Below are 13,613 nucleotides of genomic sequence, written 5' to 3' on the forward strand. Positions count from 1 at the left end.
ACCAAAAGCACAGTATATAAAAGAAAAACAATGATGAATTGGATCTCACTCAAATTAAAACTTTTTCTCTGTGAGAGACACTGCTAAGAAAATGAAAAAACAATCCGCAGATTCAGGAGAAGGAAGTTTCTAAATTATATATCTGAAAACAATCTTGCATCCACAACATATAAAGAACTCTAAAAACTCAACAATAATAAAGCAAGCAAACCAATAAAAATTTAGCAGAAGATTTAAACAGATGCTTCAATAAAGGTGATAAACATATGGTAAAATAGATGCTCAACATCATTAGTCATTAGGGAAATGCAAAATAAAACAGTAATGAGATACTGCTACATACCTATTTGTGGAAATACTAGAGCTCTCATACATGATTGGCAAGAAGCCAAAGTGATACAGCCATTTCAGAAAAGAGTTTGGCAATTTCTTATAGAGTTAAGCACACACTTTCCAAATAACCGAGCAATCCCAGTCCAAGGCATTTACCCAAAAGAAATGAAAATTTATTGTATGAGTTTTCTAGGGCTGTCATAACAAATTACCACAAACTTTGTGGCTTAAAACAACAGAAATTATTCTCTCACAGTTCTGGAAGCTGGAAGTCCAAAATCGAGGTATCAGCAGCACTGCTCTTCTTCCAGAGACTGTTCTGTGATTCTGGCTTCTGGTAGACACAGACTTCCTTGCCTTGTGCCTCCTTGCCTCTGTCATGTCACCATCTCCACATGTGTCTTCTGAGTGAATCTCTTATAAGGATATATCATTGGATTTAGGACACACCTGGATAATTCAGGATGATCTCATTTTAAGATTCTTAATTACATTAGCTGAGGTAAAAACATAGGTTCCAGTGATTAGGACATGCACACATTTTGGGTGCCCTATTCAGCCCATTACACTCCTCTTCACACAAAAATCTATCCATGAATGTTTGTAGCACCTCCATTCGTAAATTCCAAATGAGAAACAACTCAAGTGTCCTTCTTTGGGTAAATTGATAAATCAACTGTGGCACAATGCAGGAATGTAATACTACACAGTAATAAAAAGAAGCAAGTCATTGATACATCCAGCGATATGGATCAATCTCAAATGCCTTATGCTGAGTAAAAGATAGACCAAAAAGCTACATGCATATGACATTCTCGGGAAGACAAAACTATAGGGACAAAAAACAGAACAGTCGTGATCAGAGGCTGAGGGTGGAAGGAGTGATTGACTGCAAAGGGGAAACATGAAAGAATTCGGGGAAGGAATAGAACTGTTTTATATCTCCATGGTGGTGGTAATTGGATGACAATATATTTTTTAAACTCATATAATGGTACATCACACAAAAATGAACTTCCCTATATGTAAATTTAAAATCCCATATTTACTATGAAATACTAAGGCTGGGACTTTGCAAACCAGTTTTCCTCTGTCAGCTGAACCCCTTTTAGGCTCTGCTAATTGAGGGTCCTAAGAGGAGACAAGAGGCATCTGGAATAAGAAGAAACAGGTTCCTTCCAATTTCGACTTTTATTTCTGTTGGCATCACCCACAGAGATGCTCTACCCTGGCAGTGAGGTTGTTTCCAGTTTTAAGTTTTGTTTTGTTTTTCCCTACTTCTAGAATCGCCTCAGAGATACCAGAGATAACCCCTCAGAGATACCAGCATCTGCCAGCTTCCCATCTTGATTGGTCTGAGAATCCTCCTGAAGGCTCTGGATCCTGCTTACCTCCCCTCTTCTCTTTATTCCCATAGACTCAAGGATGGTGGCCTCTTCCTATGGTTTCTGTCTCTAAATTACTCTTCTCTTTCGTTTTGTCACTACACTAATACTGATTTAGCTAACTCCTTTTATTAAATTATTTCTGTTAAAATTACTGAGGTAGTTCCTGTTTTCCTGACTAGAGACTGACTAATAAAAAGCCAGTGTTTCCTATGCCCTACAAAGTACTATATAATCTGTCTTTGCCTTCATCTACTCTCTGGTCTCATCCCCTATTTCTTTTCCCCATCACTCACTCGAGATCCAACTGCTGATACACAGGACATAACTGTTAAACCTAACCACAGGGATGCAGAATGTAGAACTCTTTATTGGACAAATAACTTAGTCTCTCCAACAAATAAACAACAAGGCAGAAAATAGATGAGGGAGGAACCTCTAACTTGTAAGAGCCTTAAATTAAAACTTATTATTAACCAGCAGCAATCTGAGCCCTGGTTTCACATATATATAAATATATGTAAATTCTTCATCTTATCATTTATATTACATGATACATGGAGAATTTGAACCATGAAAGAATTTTAAATTATTGTACATATATTTTAGTTGTTAAATGAAATTGTGATTACATTTTAAAAGCCCTTCCCATTTGGAAATACATGATGAAATATTTATTTATGGATATATTGACACGATAATACACTGGAGGAAGGGATATAGATGATATACAGGCATAACAACAGTAGCAACTGATTGTTTTTGAAGCCAAGAAATGGGTACAAAAAATTTATTATATTATGTAAAGACTAGATTGTTTTTATGTTTAAAATTTGTTATGCATCTCCAAAATCTGAGGGTCTACCTTATCAGGCAACAAGGCCAAAGAATGGCTCACAAGTCTCTGAAAAACATCAGGAGCCACTGTTGAAAGGCATATAGTGCAGTGATTTCCACTGTAAGCCCTGGAACCCAATACCTGGGTCCACCACTATCTATCTGTGTGTGACCTTGGACTTCTCCCTGCCTCTGTTTCCTCAGAGGTGAACGAACACGAATAATAGCATCTACTTCATGGTTTTGTCATGAAGATTAATTCACAGGTATAAAGCACTGTTTTAAAATAACATCTGGCCCATACATAGTAAGCACTCAAAAATATTTATTATCATCATCATCATCATTATTATTATTACATAGGAAAACAAGTTGTAATGCATCACCAAGGTTTTGAAACAGATGTATCCAAAATATGCTTTTAATCTTGATGAAGTTCACAAATGGCACAATATTGACATTTTCTTAAACAAATTATACAGTCATGTTCTTAGATAACAAGGCACAGCATCACCATTACCACGTGTCCTCAGAGACCACAACAGGCAGTGATTTCCTGTCCCCCTAAGGTTTGGCAGAGCTGCATGATCAACAGGATGGCTCTCAAAGAACCAGTTTGCTACCAGATAAGTCAATGAGAGATGCCATCACATTTACTGGACATAGAATTAAATATAAAAATGATGCACAATAAATATGGAATTAGCTTATTTTGCATTCAGTTTCATTCCTTTCAAGTGACAAAGGTGCCTTTTTTTCAGTATCTTAGGAGGCAAACATGTATATCTTCCATGGGGCATTCTCACCAAGTTGTTGTCAACAGAAATTAATAGAAACGGTGAGTTCAGTTTCATGATAACCTGAGATGAGGGGAAAAAAAAGAAGAAGAGGGAGAAGAAGGGGAGGAGAAAGAAGAGAAAAAGGAAGAAGATGATAAAAGGAGAAAAAAGAGAAAAAAAGTAGAAGACAAGTTATGAATAATCACAATTATTACTAAAAAAATACTAATTTACAGAAGTGCTTCTTTAAACAGCATTTATGAATTATGGATATGAGAGGTAAGCAGGCTTGTAAGGCAAATGAAGACTAAAATAATTCAACTGCATCTATTAATCTTGGTAGTAGGTTATGATTACAGTTCATCCATCTGAATCTGTAGTCATGGGTTCAGCCCTTTCTGAAACCAGCCTAATTAATGAAGACTGGCCCTGGTTAAGGTTTGCAGACCTCTCCCTTTCTGAATCCAGCAAGCTTTTTTTTTTTTTTTTCCTTCCATTTCTCTTCTCAGAAAAATGACACAGAATGCTAGGGCATTCTAACATCAAGCTAGGTTCTAGAAAGAACTCACTACCTCAGCAGGAAGAATGTAACTGGACAGAAGGAACCTAAAGAACCTAGCACAGCAGAGGTTTTCAAAATGTAGGTTTTAACTCCAAGTCCCTTCCCCCTCTCATCCCATAGCATAAGGGCAGTTACCTTTACCTTCTTCCTGGAGTCATTCATCTGCTCAGGCTTGAAGGTCCCTGCGGCGCCTGCCAAAGGCTTTGGAACCCACATTGGTGGGCACGAAGTTGCTCTTCACCATGCCCCCTGATCTGCTCAGCAAGCCTGCCAGCCGATGAGTCACACAGGTGGCAGTGTTGCAGGCTCTCTTCTGGGCAGCAGAGCTGATTTGCAAGATGGTGAAAAAAGAGAAGATCTGTGAGTGAAAAGCTGGGGGAGGAGGCCACCTCATGGGATCTCCGTAAAGAGAACTGCAACGCTTCGACACACCACCTAACAGTAAGTGTTTCTTGAAACTGCAATTATCAAAGCTGTTAGGGGAAATGACCTGGCAGTCTTTGCCAGGAGCTCTGCCCAAAGACCATCATGAAAAGAAAGAAGAAAAAACAATTCCAAGCCATGGGGCACGGGCTGAAACCCTGCACTTACCATTCAAGGAAGAAGTGGGCAACAAGGCCCAGATCCACCCCAAGATACACAAGGAGTATATAGAGACCATACCCCAGCCACAAGCACCAACACTACCCCTCACCACAGGAAAATGAAATTCCCTAAAGTCTTCAGAAGAATCTCAGAGAACAGGGTTTGCAGCATCCTCTCCCAGAAGTACTTGCCAGCTCCTTCACACACTGTTCTTGCTGCTTGAGCTGGGTCACAGAGATGACCCATCAAGCCCCATATCCAGCTACCCTGAAGCTAAGGATACTTCTGAGCATAGGCACTGGACACCCACAAGCCTTGGATGTGGACCAGAGCAACGAGCACCACAGCTCAGTTCCTTTTAGAAAAATAGATTGATTCATCAAATGCCAAGGCATTAAGGATGTGCTTATTTTATGATAGTACGTTTAGAAGCAGAAATTGGATGGCTCTGTCATAACACCCTCTAGAGTCTCAAGAAGCTTCCCTCATTTTCTCTTATCTCTAATGTGGTCAGTAAGTTCTGCTGTCTTCCCTTCCATCCTGAGGTCTTCAAAACATTCTCTGCCATAAGCAAAGCTACCAATACCAGCATGAAGACAAATCAGAGAGGAATCCACATGCATCAGGTTCATAAAGTGGAGCAAGAAGGGGAATCAGGAGAGGCGAGAGGAGTTCAGCTGCCATCAGGGGTACCCTGAAGTGGGGTAGTGGTCCCTCTGCAAGCTGCTGGCTATGTCTCTATTCTTGCCAGGCATTTCAGGCCCGAAGTTGATGCCAGGGAACATATGAAAGTTGTTCAGGTACTGCAAGTATGTGCCCTGCAGACAGGCACTCAGATTACTACACTACTTAAATCTAGGACTGTTTAAGCTGCAAGGGAAGGACAAGCCAGACAGTATCATGCACTAGGGACTGTCCCCATGGGCAGTCACTCAGAAGGCTGGACCAGGCAGGGGACATGTCGAGTGGGATCAGGTGGGGCAGGCAGGAGGGCAGCTCACACACACTCCATTAGGAAAGCTGAGAGGGTCAGTGGGCCAGGGCCATGTAGAGAAGGGCTGAATGGGGAAGGATGATTTTTTTCTGGAATTCACATGATATTCAGTCCCTCACGCTCAAGAGAGGTGGGTGAGATATTGGGTCTCTCCCTGGCTTCACCCTTACCAGTCTTAACTCATCCAATGCTAGGAGATCTCCCAGTACTACAAGAGCAATTCCCACAGTGAACGATTCCACACCTCCCCATTTCATTTCCTATCAGTTTTCAGAAATTGAGTTTTTTCTATGTCTAGAAAAAGCTTCTACATCTATGTCCTAACAGCTTTCAGAAACGGAGCTTTTTACTGTGTCTAACCACAGTCCCTCCAGATGCACTGGCACCTCTGTCTCCCTTGGAACTTGAGAAAGGGAGCCCGCTGGACAAATCAGCTTGCTGGACTCCTGGTCAGTGTGTTCTCTCCTGCCTTTTGGGATCTGCCTTCTTGGTATGCTGCGGGAAGAGGAGGCCCTGTGCTGGGCGCTTGGGGAGCCTCACCTGTAGCCCCCTGTCTCCTGCTCCTGCTCCAGCTCACTGGCCTTCATCTGCACATAGTCCTGCACCAGTGCAGCCAGCAGGAGGCGCGCTTCCTCTTCACTGAGTGTGGCCGGGTCTGGGCTGCTCTCCAGGGCTGACCTGTGGAGGGAAAGCAAACTCATTGCAGGCTGTGAGCCACTGCCTGCCCCTCCCCAGGATAGGCAGCCAGGCTTCCTGGTCTCTGCTTCTTCCCCTGGGGATGTGGCCACCGCGACTCCCAGGGGACAGGGCATGAGGCCAGAGTCCACCTATGGGCACTGATTCACCAGGAGCCACGCGTGACTTCAGAGGCACAGAGCTGTCCGGTCCTAGGGGCAGTGGGAGCAGAAGGCGTCCGTGGCTCCAGGCTGTCTCACCTGAATGGCGCCGCCTGGAGGCTGCCCGCCTGGTACAGGACCAAGATACTGAGAGCCAGGAAGGGGGAGAACTTCTGGAAACCCATGCCGCCTCTCTGTAAAGGAAGGATGACGTTACTACTGCACCATCACAGATCTAGGTTCCAGTCCTGCCTCTGCCACAACCGCCATGTGACCTCAGGCGAGTTACTTCACCTGCCTGAGCCTCTGTTCCCTTCATTTGCAGGAAGGGCTGCTGTGAATCTCAAGAGATACATTGCAGTGTGTGAATGGCTTGATAAAGCAGAAAAAGGTGTCCTGGGGGAAGGGTGGAGAGAACAGATGAATTTTGGTTCTATTTTGTTGAAGGCCAGGCAGAAGCCACACGCGCCAGTGCACACAAACCCACACTTCTGCCCTGATTTATGCCGAAACCAGGCGTGGACGCACCTTGCTGTAGACCTGCTCTCCCCTTGCGCCTGTCTTCTCGCCTTCTCCTCTGCTAGGCTTCGCGCCAACGCATGCGAGGGGAAGGTGGGAAGGGTGGATTAGAAAGGAGCGCTCATCTCTCAGTCTTGGAACTGGGGAAATTTTTAATATGCCAGGTACGGGTGTCTCAGGACTCGCCCGCAAAGCCAGCCCTCTACCGGAGCGCACTTTAGCAGCAGATGCTGAGCAGCAGCTCCGCGAGGTGAGCGCCCAGGGTTCTAGTCGGCTAACAACACTGCCTCAGATCCGGACCGGAATCCCGGGAAGGCTCACCAGGAGGCGCCTCAGAGGAAAGCTCAGGGTTCCGACCTCCCAGGGACGAAACATGATCCCGAAGGACAAAGACCGCTCAGTGCGCTCCCGGACCCAACTCCGCAGAATTCTGCGCTCAGCACGGCCCCAACGGCAGGGTCGCAGACCCGCCTACCTCGGCTCCCAGTGCTTCTAGCGCCCACGCTGAGCCATGGGGATGCTTGGGCTCCTCTAGCACCGGTAGGAGAAAATGCCGGGACAACCTTAACCGCTTGCCTTCTCCGCAGCCTGGAAGAGAGCTAGGACCACCGCTGTAAGGTAGGACCAGATGGCGGCGGAGAGGCAGACAGGCAGATGGAGCAAACTGGGTGATGGAGCAAACCGAATGAACTAATCGAAGAAGCAGGTTATTAGAGTGAGCGGAATGGGGAATGGGAAGTTCCTCACCTGGAGACGAGTTTCAGGGCAGCGCAAGCGGCTGGTCGACCCCGGATGAACACCACGCCTGCTGTGCGCACCTTCCCTGCGGAACCCCCGCTCTTATTACAGAGATAGCGGGAGGGGGGTCCCCACCAGTCCGCGTGGCCAATCCAAAGTGGCCAGGACTAGCCAATCAAAGGACCAACCGAGCTCCGATTGCGTCATAGCTCGCACTGCCGGCACTGGTACTCTGGAGCGCCGGCAGTCCGCCCCGCTGTCATTTTTTTCACTGAGGTCATTGCTTGGGAAGCTGGAGAGCCTGGGAGAGAACAGAGAACTTTCACCTAACTAAGAGTCGGGGCAAGTCGAGGATAGTTTGGCGTCACCTACAATGAAGGGCCAGAGCTTCTCTCACCTCCTTGGCTCCTAAACTCCTGCCTCGCACTCCCTCCTGTCACGGCAGTGAGGGACCCGAGTCCAGGCACCTGAACCCCCAACGAGGTTGAGCAGTAGTCCTGGGTTCTAAAGGGACCACAGCTGAAAGAGCCCACCGCAGGGAAGGAGTGGTGGAGGAGAGAAAAGGGGAGGGAAAAGGGGAGGGAGGGGTCCTCAAAATTTGATCTCTTTGGACCACCTGGGGTGCTTCTCTGGATATCGTCCGACTCCTCGAGCCCTGGCACCCTAGGCCCCAAAGGAAGGCTGTTTTGGTGCCAGTCTGGCAGCCAACCTTTCTCCACCTCACTCCTCTGGGATGGGCAGGAGCAGAAGAGAGGTTGGGGAGAGTGCTAAACTGACACTGTATCTCCAAATCCTCGACTGCGGGTCCAGCATCTACCACCCCAAGCCAGGACCCTCCACTGTCGCGCCGAAGTTTGCTTACACAGCTGCCCTGCAACTCTGCCCCCTGTTTGCCAAGCTGCCTGGCGGAGATGGTCTATGCCTGGGTCTCTATCTGTCTCGCTCCACACCCCTACCCCACTTCGCTGAAGCAGCTGAGAGCTGAGCGCGCTGGGGTCCAGCTGCCACCCGAGGAGCGGAGCGGGTGCTGCAGCCCACAGGTCAGCCCAATAATTTCCACACCCGTTCTACTCGCGACTGCAGACCAGCCGGTGCGCGCATTACCGCAGGATCCCCGCCACACGCTCTGCCTTCTGCATTCATAGACAGTCCAGCAGACAGCCAGCACTCACTGGAACAGATGCGCCCTCACCAGCCGCTCCCAAAAGGGCGCGCGCGCAGCAACCCAAACTAACCACACCCAGACCCGAAAGCAACCCCGTGTATTTCTGTTTCCAAAAACCGGCGTGTTTTATGCAAACGGGGGTACATACTGTCCCCCAAACACGCACACCGACACATGCACATCCACGCACACGAACTCAGCCTATCCGTTTTTTCTTAAGGAAAGCCGGATTCTGGGAGTCGGCGCTGCCAGCTCTTCTTGCTCCCGGGATCCAGGAGAAGATCCCAGCTTTGGCAGAATAGGCTAGGAGGGAGCTGGGGGAAGGGGCGGTGGCAAGAAAGAAAGGGGCGCCTCTCACCACAGCCCCCAGTCCCGGGCCTCAGGTTCGCTCTTTGCCGCTTGGCAGCAGCGACCCTAAATAAGTCCGTCGGCGCCCCCTGCACTCCTGGAGAGAGCGTTCGGGAAACCTTGCTGGAGGCTGCTGGGCAGGAAGCAAAGCCAGGGGCTAGCGGAACCCCTGCAGATGATGCTCACTGTTTCTGTGGGTCAGAAGGAAGTTCAGGGGATGTCTGTCTAGGCCCTCTGGGTCCTTTTCGTGTGGCAGGACCCAGCTGGTGGGACTAGGAAGGGCTGGCCTCCAGCACCGGTGCAAAGGAAACTCCAGGTAACACCCACGAAGAATCCGGACCGCGGACTCGGGTGACCCGCCCGGCCTGCAACTCAGATGCGCAGAGTGCACTGAGTCAGGGTGACCTGCAGTCCCCCCCTCCCCTGGGAAGGCAGCCAGAACTGTTCTAGAAGTAGCTCCAGCCTCTGGCGAACTCGAAGTAAGGCAGGAGGACTTCCAGGACCTTTGTAGTACCACACCAGGAACTCCAGCTCTCTAAGGAGTATTTCTACGTAGGTGAAGGTTCTCTATGTCTAGACTGTTGGACTCGCTTTTGTGTTTTTGGTTCTGCTTTGTTTTTTAATTTTTAATGTGTGTGGGTGCATACTAGGTGTATATATTTATGGGGTACATGAGATGTTTTGATACAAGCATACATTGTAATAATCACATCATGGAGAGTAGAGTATCTGTCCCCTCAAGCATGTATCCTTTGTGTTACAAACAATCCAGTTACACTGTTTTAGTTATTTTTAAATGTACAATTAAGTTATTATTGACTGTAGTCACCCTGTTGTGCTAGCAAATGGTAGGTCGTATATATTCAATTTTTTTTTTGTACGCTTTAACCATTCCCATCTCTATCACGAACACCCAGCCTCTGGTAACCATCTCTACTCTCTAGGTCCATGAGTTCAATTGTTTAGATTTTTAGATGTTGGGCTCACTTTTGGATGCAATGAGGGACAGCAAGGCTACCTTCACTTGGGAGCCCCTTTATTGAAAGCCCTGCGATTCTAGGGGAGACTTCTGTGTCCTTGTCCCTGATTCCAGCCCAGATAAATGGCTGCTTAGTGGAAAGGTGGAGGTGCTACCTGCATGAAGGCTGTGCCCTCTACCCTGCTTCTTTCTCAGCCACTACCACCCTCTCTGAGGTCTGGCAGAACTGGTAGCCCAGGAGTTCTGGGAATCACCACTCTGCATGGGGCACTTGGGCCAGCCTGGTGGGAGAGGTCTGGAAGGCCCCAGACCTTGAAGCAGTGGGCTCCCCAGCCTGTCAATGTTATCAGTGGTGTGCAGGGCCCAGGAAGCAAGCTGGGAGCTCAAGAGGCGTCACAATTGGTGTTTGGCCTCCCAAGAAGCCCAAAAATAATTACTTGAAGGGAAATTTGAACCTTTGGAACTGGGGCTCAAAAGTTGGCACTATCTCCAAAGACCAGGTCTGTGTCACTAGGACTTTTCTGAAGTGTTGGGACAGATGGCCATACTGCCACAGGGACCCCGAACGGAGGGACCAGCTGAAGCCATGGCAGAAGAACATAAATTGTGAAGATTTCATGGACATTTATTAGTTCCCCAAATTAATACCTTTATAATTTCTTATGCCTGTCTTTACTGCAATCTCTGAACATAAATTGTGAAGATTTCATGGACATTTATCACTTCCTCAATCAATACTCTTGTGATTTCCTATGCCTGTCTTTACTTTAATCTCTTAATCCCATCATCTTAATAAGCTGAGGATGTATGTTGCCTCAGGACCCTGTGATGATTGCGTTAACTGCACAAATTGTTCTTAAGCATATGTGTTTAAACAATATGAAATCTGGGCACCTTGAAAAAAGAACAGGATAACAGCGATGTTTAGGGAAAAAGGGAGATAACCATTAGGTCTGGCTGCCTGAGAGCCAGGTGGAACAGAGCCATATTTCTCTTCTTTCAAAAGCAAATAGGAGAAATATTGCTGAATTCCTTTTCTCAGCAAGGAACAGCCCTGAGAAAGAGAATGCATTCCCAGGGGTAGGTCTCTAAAATGGCCACTCTGGGAATGTCTGTCTTTTACAGTTGCAGATGAGGGATGAAATAAGCCCCACTCTCCCGTAGCGCTCCCAGGCCTATTAGGATGAGAAAATTCCTGCCTAGTAAAATTTTAGTGAGACCGGTTGTCTGCTGTCAAATCCTGTCTCCTGATATGATGTTATCAACGACAGTGCGTGCCCGAAACTTCATTAACAATTTTAATTTTGCCCCAGTCCTGTGATCTCACCCTGCCTCCATTTGCCTTGTAATATTTTATTACCTTGTGAAGCATGTGATCTCTGTGACCCACACCCTATTTGTACGCTCCCTCCCCTTTGAAAATCACTGATAAAAACTTGCTGGTTTTGCAGCTTGGGGGGCATCAGGGAACCTGCTGACATCAGAAGCCTCCCCCAGTTACCCAGCTTTAAAATTTCTCTGTTTTGTACTCTTTCCTTTTATTTCTCAGACCGGCCAACACTTAGGGAAATAGAAAAGAACTTATGTGAAATAAAGTTGAATTATCGGGGGAGGGTTCCCCCAATATCTGGTGCACCAACGTGGTTTTTTCTTTTTCCCAAGTGCATGTGGGAACCAGATTCCCTTTGGTAGGTGCAGAGAAACGTCATTGGTTCACAGAAACGTTTGTTCAACTCCCTGATGACTGGTGAGTAGACTGTGTATGGTCCGGGTTAACTGTGGGTCACATGGAGTCTAAAAATTATACTTATCTCTTCTATATTAAACTCCAGTTAAAACAGGGAAGGGTTTGAGTGCCCATGGTAAATATGGTCACTCTATTCAGGGCAGTGGGAAAATACTGTCCTTGGTTTCCTGAAAAAGGAACCTTAGATGTAGACCTGTTAAAACAGGCAAAGGTTCGAGTGCCTATGGAAAATATGGTCACTCTATTCAGGGTGGTGGAAAAATGCTGTCCTTGTTTTCCCGAAAAAGGAACTTTCATGGGCGTCAGTGTGAAGAGACCACCAAACAGGCTTTGTGTGAGCAACAAGGCTGTTTATTTCACCTGGGTGCAGGCGGACTGAGTCCGAAAAGAGAGTCAGCAAGGGAGATAGGGGTGGGGCCGTTTTATAGGATTTGGGTAGGTAAAGGAAAATTACAGTCAAAGGAGGTTGTCCTGGTGGGTGGGGGTGGGGGTCACAAGGTGCTCAGTGGGGGAGCTTTTGAGCCAGGATGAACCAAGAAAAGGAATTTCACAAGGTAATGTCATCAGTTATGGCAGGAACAGGCCATTTTCACTTCTTTTGTGGTGGAATGTCATCAGTTAAGGCAGGAACCGGCCATATGGATGTGTACGTGCAGGTCACAGGGGATATGATGGCTTAGCTTTGGCTCATATGCCTGACAGAACTATGTATGTAAAAGTATGGGATCTTGTTGGTACTTTCCAGGAACTGGTCTCAACAGAGAATTATGTTCCCATCACTGTTTGGGGTGATTGGGCCTTGGTTCATGCCATCCTAATACCTCTTCAACCTTCCTCTCCCACATGACCTTCATCATCTTATCAGCCTCTCCCTTTGTCTACTCCTCCTCCATTTAAGGATACTGAGACTTCAATATCTAACTCAGGTGACTTGGGCTTAACGTCACCCCCTACTGATCTTACTTCTTTTCAGGAAGAGCCAGTACTTGAAGCTCCCATGGCCAGGACTCACACAGCCCGGAAACATAGATATGCTAATTCTTCTCTCTTGAAACCTCTGGTGTCAGCTAATGACTCCAGGATCAAACTATAATTTGCCTATAATTCTCCAGGCCCTCCCCCATCCACTGCAGCCCCTCACCCTCCTGTCGTTTTGGTTCCTCAACCAGTCACTTTGCCATCCACCCAGCCTGCTTCTCTGTACCCTTCTTCACACATGGACGCCAGTAATCTTCTGCCTCTTCTGCTCCTTCAGTGCCCCTTTCTCACACTCTCATTCCGGTCTGCATCATTATGTACCTCTCAATCTTACCTTTTTAAAAGAATTTAAAGATGCTTGTATTCAGTATGGTCCTACTTCTTCTTATGTTAAAATGGTATTACACATTTTTTGTATGGAGGTCACTTTGCCTCCTTTAGACTAGGACCTTTTGGCAAAAAGCTGTTCTAACCCCATCTCAGCCTGGTGGGCAGAGGAGGCCCGTCTGCAGGCTCAGCTAAATTGGACTAGTGGCATTCTAATTACTCAGGCTCAGCTAACAGGCTCTGAGCTTTCTCTGATACTTATGCCCAATTAGGCTTTGATGCTCTTACCACAAAACAAGTAACAAAGGTGTGTATGAGAGCTTGCAATAAATGATGTGCCCCAGGCCAAGCTCCTGTTTCTTTTACTACTGTAAAACAAGCTCAATTGCTTTTACTACCTAATATCATTTTAAACAAAGGAGATAAGACACGTGGCCCTGGGATAGGCTCCGGAGAAAGCTGCTTATTGGATTAATGTAATTTCTAAACAACCGCCCACCT

At 46.8% G+C, this 13,613-nt stretch overlaps 1 protein-coding gene across 3 annotated transcripts; it reads right to left on the reverse strand.

Moving 5' to 3' along the window:
- Positions 1 to 2,863: 2,863 nt before the first annotated feature.
- On the reverse strand, positions 2,864 to 7,646 carry LOC105486930 (calcitonin related polypeptide beta). Of its 3 annotated transcripts, none has more exons than XM_011750074.2 (6): positions 7,578 to 7,630; positions 6,840 to 6,896; positions 6,411 to 6,505; positions 6,016 to 6,153; positions 4,032 to 4,222; positions 2,864 to 3,415 (listed from the first exon to the last, which is right to left on the reverse strand). In XM_011750074.2, the coding sequence occupies exons 3-5, from the start codon at positions 6,494 to 6,496 to the stop codon at positions 4,063 to 4,065; spliced, it is 384 nt and encodes a 127-aa protein (XP_011748376.1). In that variant the 5' UTR covers positions 6,497 to 6,505; positions 6,840 to 6,896; positions 7,578 to 7,630; the 3' UTR covers positions 2,864 to 3,415; positions 4,032 to 4,062. The 3 variants fall into 3 exon arrangements, with proteins under 3 accessions (XP_011748376.1, XP_011748374.1, XP_011748375.1); XM_011750072.3 differs by having other exon boundaries at positions 4,038 to 4,222; positions 7,578 to 7,628; XM_011750073.3 differs by lacking the exon at positions 6,840 to 6,896 and having other exon boundaries at positions 4,038 to 4,222; positions 7,578 to 7,646.
- Between the last annotated feature and the right edge of the window lie 5,967 nt (positions 7,647 to 13,613).

The sequence above is a fragment of the Macaca nemestrina genome, chromosome 12 (assembly GCF_043159975.1).
Source record: "Macaca nemestrina isolate mMacNem1 chromosome 12, mMacNem.hap1, whole genome shotgun sequence".
Taxonomy (NCBI): domain Eukaryota; kingdom Metazoa; phylum Chordata; class Mammalia; order Primates; family Cercopithecidae; genus Macaca; species Macaca nemestrina.

Bases quoted from the DNA above. Each gene is read 5' to 3' on its own strand.
- LOC105486930 (XM_011750073.3), bottom strand. From the start codon at position 6,496: ATGGGTTTCCAGAAGTTCTCCCCCTTCCTGGCTCTCAGTATCTTGGTC. The intron at 6,154-6,410 runs GTGAGACAGCCT...TTCCCTCCACAG, and splicing joins CTCCAGGCGGCGCCATTCAG to GTCAGCCCTGGAGAGCAGCC. The intron at 4,223-6,015 runs GTGAGGCTCCCC...CTTGCAAATCAG, and splicing joins CAGGAGACAGGGGGCTACAG to CTCTGCTGCCCAGAAGAGAG.